Source organism: Aspergillus fijiensis, assembly GCF_003184825.1.
Source record: "Aspergillus fijiensis CBS 313.89 unplaced genomic scaffold BO72scaffold_7, whole genome shotgun sequence".
NCBI classification, from domain to species: domain Eukaryota; kingdom Fungi; phylum Ascomycota; class Eurotiomycetes; order Eurotiales; family Aspergillaceae; genus Aspergillus; species Aspergillus fijiensis.
The window spans coordinates 531,611-546,804 of record NW_024468983.1 but is presented as its reverse complement, the minus strand read 5'-3'; the positions used below and the strand labels follow the sequence as shown (position 1 = coordinate 546,804).

At 53.7% G+C, this 15,194-nt stretch overlaps 4 protein-coding genes across 4 annotated transcripts; 3 read left to right on the top strand and 1 right to left on the bottom strand.

The window, feature by feature from the left end:
• Positions 1-503: 503 nt before the first annotated feature.
• Positions 504-3,080, bottom strand: BO72DRAFT_524898 (splicing factor u2af large subunit). The gene is made up of 7 exons (XM_040949919.1): positions 2,847-3,080; positions 2,753-2,781; positions 2,057-2,678; positions 1,388-2,001; positions 1,078-1,339; positions 814-1,025; positions 504-757 (listed from the first exon to the last, which is right to left on the bottom strand). The coding sequence occupies exons 1-7, from the start codon at positions 2,872-2,874 to the stop codon at positions 731-733; spliced, it is 1,794 nt and encodes a 597-aa protein (XP_040804962.1). The 5' UTR covers positions 2,875-3,080; the 3' UTR covers positions 504-730.
• A 212-nt stretch (positions 3,081-3,292) lies between these two features.
• BO72DRAFT_444951 (8-oxoguanine glycosylase OGG1) lies at positions 3,293-5,003 on the top strand. Its single transcript, XM_040943932.1, has 2 exons — positions 3,293-4,375; positions 4,439-5,003. Exons 1-2 carry the CDS (start codon positions 3,439-3,441, stop codon positions 4,846-4,848), a joined length of 1,347 nt encoding a protein of 448 aa, XP_040804961.1. The 5' UTR covers positions 3,293-3,438; the 3' UTR covers positions 4,849-5,003.
• A 1,838-nt stretch (positions 5,004-6,841) lies between these two features.
• Positions 6,842-8,980, top strand: BO72DRAFT_264863 (sugar transporter family protein). The gene is made up of 3 exons (XM_040940154.1): positions 6,842-7,296; positions 7,351-8,025; positions 8,077-8,980. The coding sequence occupies exons 1-3, from the start codon at positions 7,102-7,104 to the stop codon at positions 8,725-8,727; spliced, it is 1,521 nt and encodes a 506-aa protein (XP_040804960.1). The 5' UTR covers positions 6,842-7,101; the 3' UTR covers positions 8,728-8,980.
• Positions 8,981-10,633: 1,653 nt separating this feature from the next.
• Positions 10,634-14,334, top strand: BO72DRAFT_492930 (GPI inositol-deacylase; the record flags this gene model as incomplete). Its single annotated transcript, XM_040948342.1, has 6 exons — positions 10,634-11,215; positions 11,294-12,143; positions 12,196-13,561; positions 13,609-13,774; positions 13,823-14,049; positions 14,100-14,334. The coding sequence occupies 6 exons, from the start codon at positions 10,634-10,636 to the stop codon at positions 14,332-14,334; spliced, it is 3,426 nt and encodes a 1,141-aa protein (XP_040804959.1).
• Between the last annotated feature and the right edge of the window lie 860 nt (positions 14,335-15,194).

Below are 15,194 nucleotides of genomic sequence, written 5' to 3'. Positions count from 1 at the left end.
TCTATTCATATGGCTTTGTACTAAATCTCTGTACCTACCTCATGCAGGAGCACAAGCCGAGTCGAGTCACCTCATTGAGGTGATATACGTAGTGATAGGTACGCTCAGAGCTATGGTTGTGTGTGACTGCTCGAGCAGGTCTTAACCGGTGGCTGTCTCGAATAGTGAAGTATATATGCAGTTCGAATCGACTAGCAAGCAGAGCAGGTGTCATTGAGAATTCCCTTGTCCAGGAGCATCATAACAATTGAGTGTACTTTATCACAGCGGAAAGCAGGACAAGCGAGAACACCCACCTGTCCAAAAGGACCACAAACTCCCTAAACACCAAGACCAGAGGCAATACTAAAACAGAATCCACATCATAGTCCGCCTGCTCATTCGAGCCCGAAAGACTATGCAAGGTATCACTTTAGATTCATAGGTAAGATTCTTGTCTTGTTACATAGAGGCCAACGAGGGAACCTCCTGCAACCTAGACATCACAGCTACAGAATACTACACACAATCAGATCCAAGTATTCGTTTCTCGCTATGATACATCGTAACCCAGTACTAGGTCGAAAAAGCCACTATTATAGAGATTCTCCCCCCCCTTCCCACACCAGTACAGGTATTGAGCATCGGCTGTTCCCAATTCGGGCCTTGGGCATGACTTGCCTAAAATCAATTAAGAAGCATCGTGAAGAGAGAGTTTAGGAAAGACGCGGTACAAAAACAACCGGTGCGATTACCAAGCGTTGACATCGAAGTTTTCCTAAAGCCTCGTCAGCAAGTGTTTTCCGATTCATGTCCCAGAAGAAGACTGCTCACCTCGGAGAAATACGTCGTCACGACGGTCCGGTCAGAGAACTTGCGGCCCGCAAGCGCCTTCAGAGCATTCGTGGCCGACTCCACCGTGTCGAACTTGACGAAGATCTTGCCGACTCCAGGGGACTGTCTGCTGCCTCCAGAGGGGCGGGGCACCTTCAACTCGAGGATCTGGCCGTATTTCGAGCACTCATCACGCACGTCGTCGCAGATTTCTACCGGGCGGTTAGCCACAAGCCCCCACCAGAACCAGCAACAAGAACATACCTTCGTAGTCATCGTTATCAATAAGCTCCTCAGGAGTCACCATGTTCAGCAGCTGCAGCACACGGCTAGTCTCCAAGTCCTGAGATGTCGTCTTGGCAAACATGGACATCGCATTGACGCCCATGTCCAACCCGGCGGCCTGGGTCATTCCGATACTGGCACGCACCACCTTCAGGTGTCGGTCACCCAACTCCATCCCGTTCAACCCCTCCACAGCGATGCTCGTGGCGGTAGGATCGGCGTACTCGCAGAACGCGATTCCCTAGAAGAGTCAGATTTGCTAAAACCACACATTCACAAAAACACTTACTCTGGACTCTTCTGTAGAGCTGTCCTTGACCAGGACGAAAGACTTGAGCTCGCCGAACGACTTGAGAAGCATGGTCACCGGCTCCTCGGGGATATAGTTGGGGATGTTAGACACGCAGATCTTGTTGGGCGAGTCAGGGACCTCGTTCAACAAAACTCCCTCCTGGTACTCCTGCTCGACTCCGCTAGGAACAATGTAATCCTTGGGTCGCCGCACTTCCAGCCCCTGCGGCGAGCCGTTGGCATCGCCATTGCCGGCAGCCTCGTGCTCCTCCATTGTGATTCCGTCGAACGCTAGGGCAACCGTGGCGTCGCCGGGGGTCTTGAACTCAAGAAGAGCATAGGAGCGGTCGGTCGACACCTGGGCCGAGATACAAGGGTCCACACTCTCGACAACATTGAGGCCGTTGAGTTGGAGGTTGAAGAAGGCCAGGAGCGCCTCCCCAGTGACGGTGGGAGGCAGGTTGTAGACGAAAAGCCGCTTCGACTGACGGGAGTTGGCAGGCTTGAGGGCGGAGGTCTCGGTGCTGCTGCCAGCGGGCTGGTTCATGAAAGCTTGGAGACGGCTGGGGTCCATGGGCTGCTGACGCGGTGCACCAGGGAGAGGGAACATGCCTGCATATAGATAAGTATTGCGATCGATTCATGACTCAATATTCGGTGTGCTTACCTGAGAGCTTAGCCTGCTCGGCCGTGACGTTCTCGTAGCCGGGGGGCTTGATGTCCCATTGCGTCAGACGGCGCTTGCGATCCAAGACCGACAGGACATCCGTCAGGTCGGGTGTAGGCTCCCTCTTGCGTGGAGGCGAAGCACTCCTCTTCCGCTCCCTTCTGTCACCGCCGGCGCCACGCTCACGCTCGCGATCGCCGGCGCCGCCGCCACCACCACCGCCGCGGTCAGCGCGGTCTCCACGCTCACGGTCACCCCGGTCCCGTCCCTCCCGTCGGGGTCTCTCCTCGAACAGGTCCCGGTCCCTCTCGCGGCGAGAGGGTCTGTCTTCGTAGTCTCTGCGTCGGCGGTCGCCTCGATCCCGATCCCAATCGCGCTCTTCTCTGCGGCTGGAGTAGCGGTCCTCGCGTTCTCGGGCGCGGTAGTCGCGGCTGGACGAGTACGAGTCGGCCTCGAACTCGCGTCGGGAGCCACCCCGGGAGCTGTAATGGGGCGATCTGGACCGTCTTCTGTCGCCTCGCTCGCCTCGCTCGCCCCGTTCCGCTCTCTCCGGTCTGTCCCCTCTGTCCGATCTCTCCGGTCTCTCCGGCCGTTCACCACCACGTTCGCGACGCTCCTCGCGCTGTACATCGTCGGTCGGGTTAGCTAGCTACAGATGGAACGAGAGATAAACATTGTCCATGTCAGTGAACTCACGTAGTAATCCCTAGAGCGACCCGCCTCCGCTTTATAAACAATGTTAGCAAGTGAGCCCACAATAAGCGTGGCTGTTGTCCGGGATATAACTCACGTCTGGCAGAATACGTATCACCGTTCATTGTGAACAACTCCAAATAGAATAGTTTCAGTTCCTTATTTTCCCCCCTTCGTCCTTGGGATCGCAAGTGTCGGCTGGAAACAACTAACAAGCTCCGGAAGCAGACCTGAGACAAGAAGTGAGGTTTCAAAGGTGCGACCTCAAGCGCAACCGAGAAGATGGAAAGCAAAGGACGTCTCTCTGATGAAGGAGAGTGGTCGAGCTGCGGCGCTGGGGAAGGGAAAACTCGCTGGCGGCGACCAAGCAAGCGGCAGCCGCCCGGGCGCGCCTTAAAACGGTTAGCGCGGTCGGGACCGCCTTCTTTATCGGACCCCAAGTGGGCGGCAGAATCAGTATCGGTATCTACAGGCATGGGATCGATCTTCATCCAGACTACTTTTTGGAAACTTTTTTTAGGATGCTTGACGAGGCCAATTGTCTTTCATCATGACAGTAGGTGCCTTCTCTGAATGGCGCAAGCTGCCCGTGAGTTTGAGTGAGCTGTGCATCAATACCACCTTACGCTGTGGACAATCATTCCGGTACAGTACTCCTCCTCCCTTCTCGCCTCGCCGCTCAGGGCCCCATGTGCTGCACTATTGTATCCTATAAAGCACTCACGAAGCTTATCCAATCTTTCGAAAGATGGCACAATGTCCCTGACAGCGACGAATGGCGCTGCGTTCTACACGGCCGTCTGCTGTCCCTGAAGCAAGACCCCACCCACCTCTATTACCGAACCTACCTCCCTTCTCGCCCTCCAAAGACCATCTCAACCTCTCCACCACCACCCAAAGCCGCCGCCGCCATCCCCTCAAACCAACAAAAAGCCTCCTCTCCACTTAAAACCGAACACAGCAACCCTATCCCTACGAACGGCGATGATGACGAATCCATCCTCCCCCTCCTGACCGCCTACTTCAACCTCCCAGCCAACCTCACCACCCTGTACGAGGGGTGGTCCCAGCACGACGCGAACTTCCGCAAGAAGGCGCCGCAGTTCACGGGGATCCGCATCCTGCGGCAGGACGCGTGGGAGGCGCTCATCGCCTTCATCTGCAGCAGCAACAACAACATCGCGCGCATCTCGCAGATGGTCGAGAAGCTCTGCCGGCGCTACGGCGCCTTCGTGGCCACCGTCGACGGCCGCGCGTACCACGATTTCCCCGGCCCAGAGGAGATGATGGTCGCTGGCGGTGAGGATGTGGAGGCCACCCTGCGCGGGCTGGGGTTCGGGTACCGGGCCAAGTACATCTGTCAGACGGCGCGGATTGTGGCGCTGGAGCGGGAGAAAGGGTGGTTGGAGGGGTTGCGGAATCCTGAGTCGGTGGCGTTGGGTCGTGCTGGCTCGCTGGGTGGTGATGGTGAGGGTGACGCTGGGGAATGGAAGGAGGAAGGGAGGGAGGGGTATCGACTTGCTCATGCCAAGTTGCTGGAGTTGCAAGGCGTGGGGCCCAAAGTCGCGGACTGTGTTTGTTTGATGGGGTTGGGATGGGGTGAGGCGGTGCCGGTTGATACGCATGGTGAGTCTTTTCTTTCAGCTTCTTTGTCTGAGGGATATCATTGACCATGACATGTTTGTACAGTCTGGCAGATTGCGCAGCGGGATTACAAGTTTGGGAAGGGGTCACATAAGTCCCTTAACAAGGTGTTGTACGATGCCGTGGGGAATCATTTCCGCAAGCTTTGGGGAAAGGAGGCGGGCTGGGCGCAAAGTGTGCTTTTCACGGCGAATCTGAGGACTTTCTCGGATCGCTTGGCGGCGACTTCCTCCAAGGTGGGGGTGAAGGTGGAGGTTAAAGATGAGGAAGGAGAGGATGACGGTGTTGAGGTCAAGACGGAGGTTACCACGGCCACGGCTATCCCCTTGAAGAGGGCAGCAAGCGAAGATGGCGTCAAAATTAAGGCTGAGGACGATGCGGACACGCATGCTATTCTCCAAGCCTCCCAGACTACGACCACGAGACGAATGTCCAAGCGGCTTCGGAAACGATGAGGTGATGAACATACCTTGTATCATATTCCTTGTATATATTTGCATTCTGTATCAAAACAGTTCACATCATCTCGGTCAATAGAGTATGGTCAAAAGAGCAGGAATCTCATGGGTTTTGATTGAAGAAATAGTTTTGCATATGCAATTTCGGGGATGTTGCAAACCTCAGGCATGATAGCTTACAGTCTCGCAATGGTGTTGTACTCATTCAGTATGCAGAGTCTCTCGGTACTCATCGTATCAGCAGGAGAACGCATCACAAACCGTTCAGCACTATTAGATACTCACTCCAGGAGGTATGGTAGCTCGAACGATGCTCACCTCCAACGTACGAGTTATACCTACAGTCGCCTATCCTTCGACCCAACCTGTCACCTCAAACATGGATTGCGAGCAATATGTTGTCCATGCCGAGACTGGGCCAAGAAAACATGTTCCTCCAAGCACCTCCTTGGCACTCGAAGCTTCCACCACACCCATTAACGGCTTGGCAATGATACTTTCTGAGCCCGTATCTAGACCAAGCGCGTGGCTTGTCGTTGCCTTGAATCGAGAGACAGGGCATCCAAACCAGGTTATAGCTTTCGAGTCATGACGAGCTAGAGTGATCCAATCAACATCACATTCATTGGAGCCATGCAGGCTCCCGAACGCAAGTTCTGAGGGAGCTGAAATGCGACATTACTCCACAACAGAAGCTAAGCCACTGGGCTAATTGACACGGGAAATGATAAGGGAACTAGATAGCATCTCCGATTTCGGCAGTACTCAAGAAGAATCAGACTGGTCAGTGATCCGAGTCGGTGCTTTTGCTGTGAGACGGCCCATGGGAATGTGCATTTGGCGCGGGGGTAGAGTCCATCGGCAAAGGGTTCCCGACGCATGAAAGTCTTGAGTCAAGGCATGATGAGGGCATGATACCAATTGCCCGGACGGGCTGGCTAAACGAACCGAAAAGGTCCCGATACAATTGATTATGTATCCTTCGACAAGCAGCCCATTGGTCCATAGGGACTGTACCAATGCCTCTTGAGTCTGACTGCCCGTGTGGACCAAGTCAGAAGAGACTTGGTGCGAAACCGTCGGTGAACGAGCGACGGCATCCTGGTTTAGTGAGTCGGCCGACCAGTCGGACCAAAGGTGATGTTACATAGACTCAGCTAGAAGGAGCAGTGAGTGGGTAGGAATGTTTGGGGTCTGGCACCAGCATATTGGCTCGCGTGGCACCACATGACCGGAGAAAAAAAATAAGTTCGCAGTAGTAGACACGGCGTGGGTGAAGACAAGAAAAGCAAAAGGTAAAAGGTTCAACACTCATGTGGTTGAGTTTCGGTGGGCGCCCACTTGGCACCCATGGCTTAACACTATTTTGCATGGACGATGGGGGTTTGGCACGGTTCAAGTTTACCCCGCGTTAGCACTGACTTGAGGGAGTGGGGGTGAAATGGGGGAGGGACATTGAAGGGCCTAGCCAATGTGAATAGGAAATAGGAGAACAACAAGCGGGTAAGTCTTTAATCCCACCTTGGTCAATTCAACCATCTTGCAGTAAAGAGCACCTGCTGCAAGCAGAATAATAAGACGTCATGGCATGACAGACTCGAAGGTTGAGGAAGGCATGGAACTGTAGGAGAACAAGAAAATGTGGGGAGGTTCTTGGCCTCCGGGGGAAAGCTTGGCGATGGAACAGAACAGAACAGACTCAGAGTCAATGGCCACCAATTCCTGATCATCTGAGATGGAAGATTCAGTCAGTCATCATGATGAAAGAGGAGGAAGGGAATTGAGGGAAATTAAAACAAAGAAGAAACAGGGGAAAGGGTCTGGGCGGAGAAGCAGCTGCCTCGTTCTGACTCAGATGAACTCCCCCCCCAATCCTCCTATCCATCTCCTTCCTCGAATGCTCGCATGGTTTTGATTCGGCCCAGGTGTCAGCCTCTCTTGCCTCATGTGAGTGATCGGCAAGAGTCCGAAAGGCTAACCAAAGCCTGGTCCTCAGGAAGCACCTGAGCTACCTAGTACCTACTAGGTAGGTTTGGATTAGACCCGAGGAGAAATCGCGGGGTCTGTCATCCTCATGGTTGCTCGGCGAACATTCACCTGCCCGACGTCGGCCTTTTAAAAACTGCGGCCGAGTCTCAAATTTCGGTTCTTTTCTTTTCTTTTTCTTTTCTCGCGGTTCAGTCCTCGTTCTCTGCCCCTTTCCTTGCCTCTTCTTCAGTCAAACGGTAGTTGTCTGCTCTTCTATCCAGTATGTCTCATGTCAAAGAGGACAGGCCCTCACGGGCAGTCCAGCATCATGTTTCGGACGAAGACGATTTACCGTCAATGAGCGTCGGAAAATACCTGATAACTCGAATCCCAACCCTGGTACCTGCTATGAACCCTGCTCCGAATCCCATCAAGGCCCTTACTCTGCTCAGTGGCAAGCAATGGCTCTTCTTTGGTGTAGGTGACTCGAGATCCTCCGCGCCGCCCATCCACTGCTAATCGCATTCCTAGGTCGCCTTCTTTGGTTGGACGTGGGATGCCTTCGATTTCTTCACCGTATCCTTGACGACCACTCAGCTCGCAGAGGCCTTCGACAAGTCAGTCACAGATATCACCTGGGGCATCACCCTCGTGCTGATGCTCCGCTCCGTGGGAGCGATCGCCTTCGGCATCGCTGCCGACCGATGGGGCCGTAAATGGCCTTTCATTGTCAACAACATCATGTTCATTGTGCTGGAGCTGGGAACAGGTTTCTGTAATACATATCGTGAGTTCCTGGCTTGTCGCGCTCTCTTTGGGATTGCTATGGGGGGTCTATACGGCAACGCCGCGGCTACTGCGCTTGAAGATTGTCCAATGGAGGCGCGTGGTATTGTATCCGGTTTACTCCAGCAAGGCTATGCGTTTGGATATCTGCTGGCGACGGCTTTTGCACGCGGATTGGTTGACACGACCTCGCACGGTTGGAGACCTTTGTATTGGTTCGGCGCATGCCCTCCGGTCCTCATCATCATCTACCGGCTCTGCCTGCCGGAGACAGATGCTTTCATCGAACGCCAGAGGACTCGAAACTCTGTCCGGGGTGGAGTGACATCGACTTTCTTGTCGGAGGGCCGGGCAGCTTTGAAGCGACACTGGTTGCTGCTGATCTATCTCGTTCTGCTCATGGCGGGCTTCAACTTCATGGTGTGTACTTTCTACAGTTCGTTGTTGGCGTCCACTTACTAAGTAATGCAGTCTCATGGCTCGCAAGATCTGTATCCGACCATGCTCAAGAGCCAGTTTGGCTTCTCGGCTGATGCGGTCACTGTCACCCAAGTCGTCGCCAACCTGGGCGCATTGACGGGAGGCACCCTGTGCGGCTGGGCGAGTCAGATCTTCGGCCGACGATTCTCGATCATTGTGATCAGTGTCGTCGGCGGTGCCCTCCTCTACCCGTACACTTTTGTTACCTCGACCAATGTCATGGCCGCCGCCTTCTTCGAGCAATTCTGCGTGCAGGGCGCTTGGGGTGTCATTCCCATTCATCTGATGGAGCTGTCTCCAGGCTCAATCCGCACCTTCGCGGTGGGTACAGCCTACCAGCTCGGCAACCTAGTGTCGTCAGCCAGTTCCACGATCGAGTCAACGATCGGAGAACGGTTCCCTCTGCCACCTTCAGCCACTGGAGCCAAGCGCTACCAGTACGGCAAGGTGATCTGCATCTTCATGGGGTGTGTGTTCGCTTATGTGATCTTGGTGACATTCTTGGGCCCGGAGCGGTTGGGACGTCAGTTCGATGTGGCACATGATGCGGACATGGCGGAAGTGACGGCGCATCACGGCAAGGACGGTGAAGTTGTTGAGAGTGACCCAGAGAAGGGTACCGTGCGGACCTTAGAGGGTTGAAGCACGCAGTGAAAAGACTTTTACACTACAGTGCGAGATCTACGATGTGATGATTTAGCGTTCGGAATTTATGGACGGCATTATGCTTGGATATCATGACTGGAACGGCTTCCGAGACCTAGCATGTATGGCCATACATATTGATTCTTAATGTCTCCCTCGTTTACCGGAGGAGAAATAATGCAAGTATAACTATGTAAGATTCAAGCTTCGAATTGAACAAGAACTTTGAAGGAATGATTTGGTAATGTTGAACGACTGTAGCTTGCTTAAGAGTCCGTCGCTTGGATTTGTAACCTGGGATTCGACTGGATCAGTCAGTCAACGCACAGGAAACCACACAAGCAAGTTAGGATCCAGTCTCAACAGGGCATTGTCAGCATCTGCTTAATTGAAATGGGCTCATTGTCTTGGGTGAAAACCATCACAGGGTTGAAGTCTCTTCATTTGCATCCCCGGGGTTGCAGAATCTCAAGAAGAAGACCAAATAAACTCACCTGGGATTTTATGCAGGATTGTGCATAGAGTGAAAAGTGGAGAGGGTGGAATTATCCGAGTTGGGAACTGGGGAGAAGGAGCTGGATTTATAGGTGTTGGTTAACCCCGCACGGCGGTTGCCTGGCTGGCACCTGCAGGGGTGATGCGTGGTCTGATGTATTACTTGAGGTGCTTGGGGATAAACATGGTTGATTGGTATACAACGGGTTGATTTTGTTGTACAGTACTGTGTAGAAGGTGAATGCACATCTTCAGTGATTGATGTGTGCCAGCACAGTACGTACTCCGTAATTTGCCCGTTCTCCATCCACTTACTCGGCTGCGGGCTGGTGGTGGAGCCTGGATGGAGTCTCTCAGGGTCTCATTGCGAGTCCAGACTGCGCCCTCCATATTAGCAGGGTATTTTAATTTGAGAAAGATGAAAGGTCCTTTAGAGTCTGGGACAGATTATGTTGACTGTTGGGCTCTCCCTCACTGCTCCTTCTATCTCCCCAGCATGTAGAAAGTGAGGCCAAGATGATTCTCTCCTCGTAGCTGTCAAGCCGGACTTGATCCATGGGACCCATGGGACCCTCCGGTCTTCGTCCCTTGTATCCCAGTTGGCCGGCGATGCGACGCTGACTTCATGACATCCGGTCTGGGGAGTGGGTTCCTCTAACGCAGAGGATGAGGAAAGGGAACAGACATTCACTGCTGCCTCATAAGAGAGAAGTATAACTAACGCATATGTACTGAGTAGGACTGACAGTCGATGGTGGCTCGATCGTGCCTCGATTGTGCCGACTTGCATCCCGCCAAGCCCGTTCCGTCTGCGGTGCCAAAAAAGAAACCAGAACCTCAACCAACCTTTCTCTCCATCGCCTTGCCTCGCTCGCTTCCCTACTGCTGCTACCAATTGCTGTTGCTGCTGCTTTCGCTTTTTTTCCACCCTCCCCTTCCTATTGAACCTCCTTCAGGTCGACTCATCCTCTTTTTCTCTTCGTTCACCTTCTCCCGACCTTCCTCTCCGTCACCCGGTCGCCTCTACTGCTATCTTCCCTCCTCGTTCCCCTCCTTATCGCCTCCGTCCGTCGGTCGCTCGTTCGTCCTCCGGCCAAACCCCGAGCTCGTTCCTTTTAGGGGTCCATTCGGTCTCGAACCAAACCACAAACAATTGATTGAGGAGGAAAGAAAGAAAGGGAATCTCGGCACGACCTACACTTTCATTCAGCTTGATTACACCCATCGTCGTGCTTGTCCGTTCGTTCGCCGTCTCCTCCAGATTGCACATTGTCGCATTCCAGCCTCCGTCTTCCAGGGACGGATCCCCTTGCCGCCCGTCCACCATTACCGCACACTTCCACCCCAACTCATCACTTCACGGTCTCTCCTACGTGCTGGATGATTATTCCGACTGCGGCCACTTCCAATGCACAGACGCTCGTCTGGCTCGCCGGCCGAGGACGACGCTGAAGACTCCGTGATCACCGTCTCTCGAACCCAGACTGAGCCCAGCCATGCTCCCCATGTTCTCGATCCGCCGGAAAAATCCCGCTCGCAGGCAGCCAGAACCGGCACCAGCTTCGATCTGCGGCGAGACACTACCGGCACCTCCAACACCCGCTCGAGAAACTCGAGTCTCTGGCGCACTCCCTCCTCCCATGAGTCCCGATCGTCGTCCGTCATGACCCCGCTGGCCTCCCAGCGATTGCCGATGGAAGCCTCCCCGGAAGGCCAGCACCGCTTTCGCCCGTCGCATCTCCGCAGTCCCTGGCCGATCTCCGTGCTAGCCGCGCTCACCACGCTCGTCGCCTCGATATTCTTATTCTTCATCTGCCGGTCCTTCACCGTGCGGCAAGTCGGCGGCGATGGATGTGGCATTCCCGTCATGAGCCCCACGTTCATTCGCATGGTCGGATTCGACACGGAACACACTCGTTTTGCCAGCAAATACAATTTGTTTCTTTATCGGGAAGAGGGGGTGGATCCGTACAACCAGGAGAATCTCGGGGTGAGTTCTTGGCGCAGATTTGGTCCCAGAGTCCTTCATTGTTCTCCATCGAGTACTGATGTTTAATCGTGGTTTCAGCTAAACGGTGCACCGGTGCTCTTCTTGCCTGGAAACGCCGGTAGTTACCGACAAGTTAGATCCCTGGCTGCCGAGGCGTCGCGCCACTACGCCGATGTCGTCCGTCATGACCAAGAGCGCCTCAAGACGGGCACACGGAGTCTAGATTTTTTCATGATTGATTTCAACGAGGACATGGCCGCCTTCCATGGTCAAACGCTGCTAGACCAGGCGGAATACGTCAATGAAGCTATCTCATATATTCTGTCGCTCTACCACGATCCTCGACGATCGCGGAGAGACCCCGGCCTGCCAGATCCCAGCTCTGTCATCCTGATCGGACACTCTATGGGGGGCATTGTGTCTCGCACCGCGTTGACCATGGCCAACTATCAGACGAACTCCGTAAACACCATCATCACCATGTCAGCCCCGCACGCAAAGCCTCCGGTCTCGTTTGAATCAGACATTGTTCACACGTACAAACAGATCAACGATTACTGGCGCGAGGCTTACTCGCAGACATGGGCCAATAACAATCCGCTGTGGCATCTGACACTGATCTCCATTGCCGGTGGTTCGCGCGATACAGTGGTTCCGTCCGATTATGCCAGTATATCCTCGCTCGTTCCGGAAACGCACGGTTTCACTGTTTTTACCTCCACCATCCCGGATGTGTGGATAGGGATGGATCATCTGTCCATTACATGGTGTGATCAATTCCGTAAAGCGATCATCAAATCTCTATTTGACGTGGTAGATGTCCGCCGGGCTAGCCAGACGAAGCCAAGAGCTGAGCGCATGCGGATCTTCAAGAAATGGTATTTAACCGGTCTGGAAAGTGTGGCAGAGCGCACGCTGCCCCAACAAGGTACCAACAGGATTGCGCTTTTCGTTAAATGTGTTACTGACAGCTTGAGCAGAGCCCAGCACGCTCTTGACATTAGAAGACAGCACCAACACCATCCTCCCGCAAGGTCAACGATTGGTTCTCCGAGAATTCGGTCATGAGACGGGTCCGAATGTGCACCTGCTGCCGGTCCCTCCGCAAGGAGTATCAGGGAAAAAGTTTACGCTCCTTACGAACCAGCACTTCGACAAAACGGGCGAACACGGGACCCTGGAGGTTCTGTTCTGCAACGTTTTCCCCATGCACAATGGCAAACTTGCGGGCGTATTCTCAATGAACGTGGACTTCTCCGGCGGCAGTGCCGGCTCAACTCGCCTTGCCTGCAAGAATGCCGCCGATGATGGGATTCATTTGCCGGCGTCGACGCATTCTTCCCGACATGCTTATGACAGGGTTACGCCTTTCTCGTACCTACAGTATGACCTGGAGGACCTGGTAGAGCACCAGTTCGTGGCGGTCGTTGACAAGGCTCGTTCTCCGGCTCGCGGCTGGGTCGTCGCTGAGTTCTCCGACAGTTCGGACTCAGTGATCAGAGCCCATGTGGGCCTGGGAGGACTGCTTAGTGCCGGTGTCAAAATGCGACTGCCTGCGAACCGTCCTATGCTCACGGAGGTCAAGATCCCCGCCTTGCATTCAAGCCTGTTGAATTACAAGCTCAAGATCGTGCGACGCGGCCCGCGGCATCAGCAGGAGCTCTTCGCGCCGTTGTTGCGCCAGTCGATTCCGGACCCGCACGAGTCGAAATTCTTCGTCAATGTCCAGCATGTTCATGTCAACCTGCACGGTGTTGCGCCCTTTATGCCTCCCCCGCTTCGCGAACAGGCCGCACTGGGTGGGGTATCTTTCCAGCTGTGGACGGACCCAACTTGCGAGTCGTCGGTCGATATTTCTTTGGCAGTGGATATTCTAGGCAGCTTGGGTGAGCTCGTAATGCGGTACCGGACTGTCTTCGCAGCTTTTCCGGTTCTTGTCATCGCCCTTGTTCTTCGCAAACAATTCCAGGTGTACAACGAAACCGGCTATTTCATCACTTTTCTCGAGGGTCTTGACAGCACCATACGATCATCCCTGCCCATCCTGCTGCTGGCTATGTCACTGCTGGCGTCCTCCCTGGCTACATCTAGCACCCTGCCGCCGCGCGACGAAATGTTCCACTGGCACACGAACGCCACCGAGACTCCAGTTGACTATACGAAGAATGACCTGCTATTGGGCTCTCAGGACGCCTTCTTCTGGTTTCTGGTACCAATCTTCGGCATGATTAGTGTGGGTGTTTGTGTTCTCATCAACTACGTCGCATTGTCTCTACTTTCGGTCTTTGCCTTCATATATGGACTCCTGAACAGCCGGTCCGGTTACATCAAGCGAGATGACAAGGGGTAAGTCTTGGGTTATTCTCTATCCAAATGTCCACTAACCGAGGCAGAAATATTTCCATGTTCTCTGCTCCCACGCCGAGACGGAGACTGATTAACACGGCTATCCTGCTCATCCTTGTCTCAACGGTCGTTCCTTACCAGTTTGCATACATGGTGGCTTGCATTGTGCAGCTAGCTACTTGTGTGCGCGCCCAATGGCACGCCAAAGAGACCGTAGGCCACTCAAGCCCTATTTTTGAATTGTTGCTGATCTCTTTCTAGAACTCCACGACTCATTATAACTTTGCAAACTATACCTACTCGATCTTTTTGCTGATGCTCTGGATCCTTCCGATCAACATCCTTGTTCTGCTTGTCTGGGCGCACAACCTTGTGGTTCACTGGTTCATGCCCTTTTCTTCCCATCATAATGTGCTGTCCATCATGCCTTTTATCCTGCTTGTCGAGGCTATGACGACAGGAACCATGATCCCTAGAGTCACCACACGGTAAGACCTATTGCCGCTCCGTTTACGGGAAACCCGACTGATGAATGCAGGTTAAAAAACATCACATCTGTTCTCCTCTTCGCAATCGCGGTGTACTCGGCGGTGTACGGCGTGTCCTACGCCTACCTCCTCCACCATCTTACTAATATACTGGCTGGCTGGCTGGTCGTGATCTACCTGTTTGGCAGCGGCTTCTCGATTCGCCGATTGTGGCGGCTTGTGGACGGAGATGAAGGGACGCCCGCCTCCGCGGAAGCCGGCAGTCACATGAAGAAAAAGCCATAATGGGATTTCTCCGTAGATTTTGTTTTTTATTCCCTGTTGCATCTTGCCAGTTGCCCTCCCGGGGGCCATGATTATAAGGAGTTTGATTGTTGTCTGCTTTGGAGCGGTGTTGGGTGCTTTCGTGTCTGTCCGAATGACGGACGTCCAACATGTACAGGATTTGTTTCCCCATGGATCTGTTGACACAATGAGTCGTCTGTATATACGGTGGGGACTGGGATATAGACTCTAAGAGATAATACTATGTACGCAGTTTTTGAGGTGCTATGGTTGTATCAAGACGAGTTGGTGCGAAGACACCCTAGCGGACCACGTCGTTGTGGCGTGACAATATGGAGCAGGTTGCCGCGGAACCGCTCTGTGGTATGGACCTTGTCCTTTCGATCCGATCGACAGAGATGTCACTGCAGAGAATCGGTATGGCTTCGCACCTGGTCGCTAGATCGAAAGACTCGAAGAGCTACACAGCTCTCCAGTGTCACCTTGGAGCCTCCAGGACCTCCAGGACCTGCCAATTCCAGACTCTTCACTCTCTCTTTCTCCGGAATTCAACCGCCAAGGCCTATGTACGACTGAACCAGTCGACATCATGCGGTGCGAGCGCCGCTCCAAACCTTGGTATACAGTAGTCGTCAAAACAAATCTGCCAAGAGATTAGATCGCCCGCCGCATCAGCATCAGTCACACAGCAGCAGCAGCAGCAGCAGCAGCAGCATCAGCACAGCCATAACAAATCCAACCCACCCCAAAACAACGCAATCTCGATCATCGTAATTACTAAACCATCAAATCCCACGACATAGACAGTACCTCGAAACGAACCAACCCTTATGGCAGCCGAAGCTCGACGCACCTCGGAG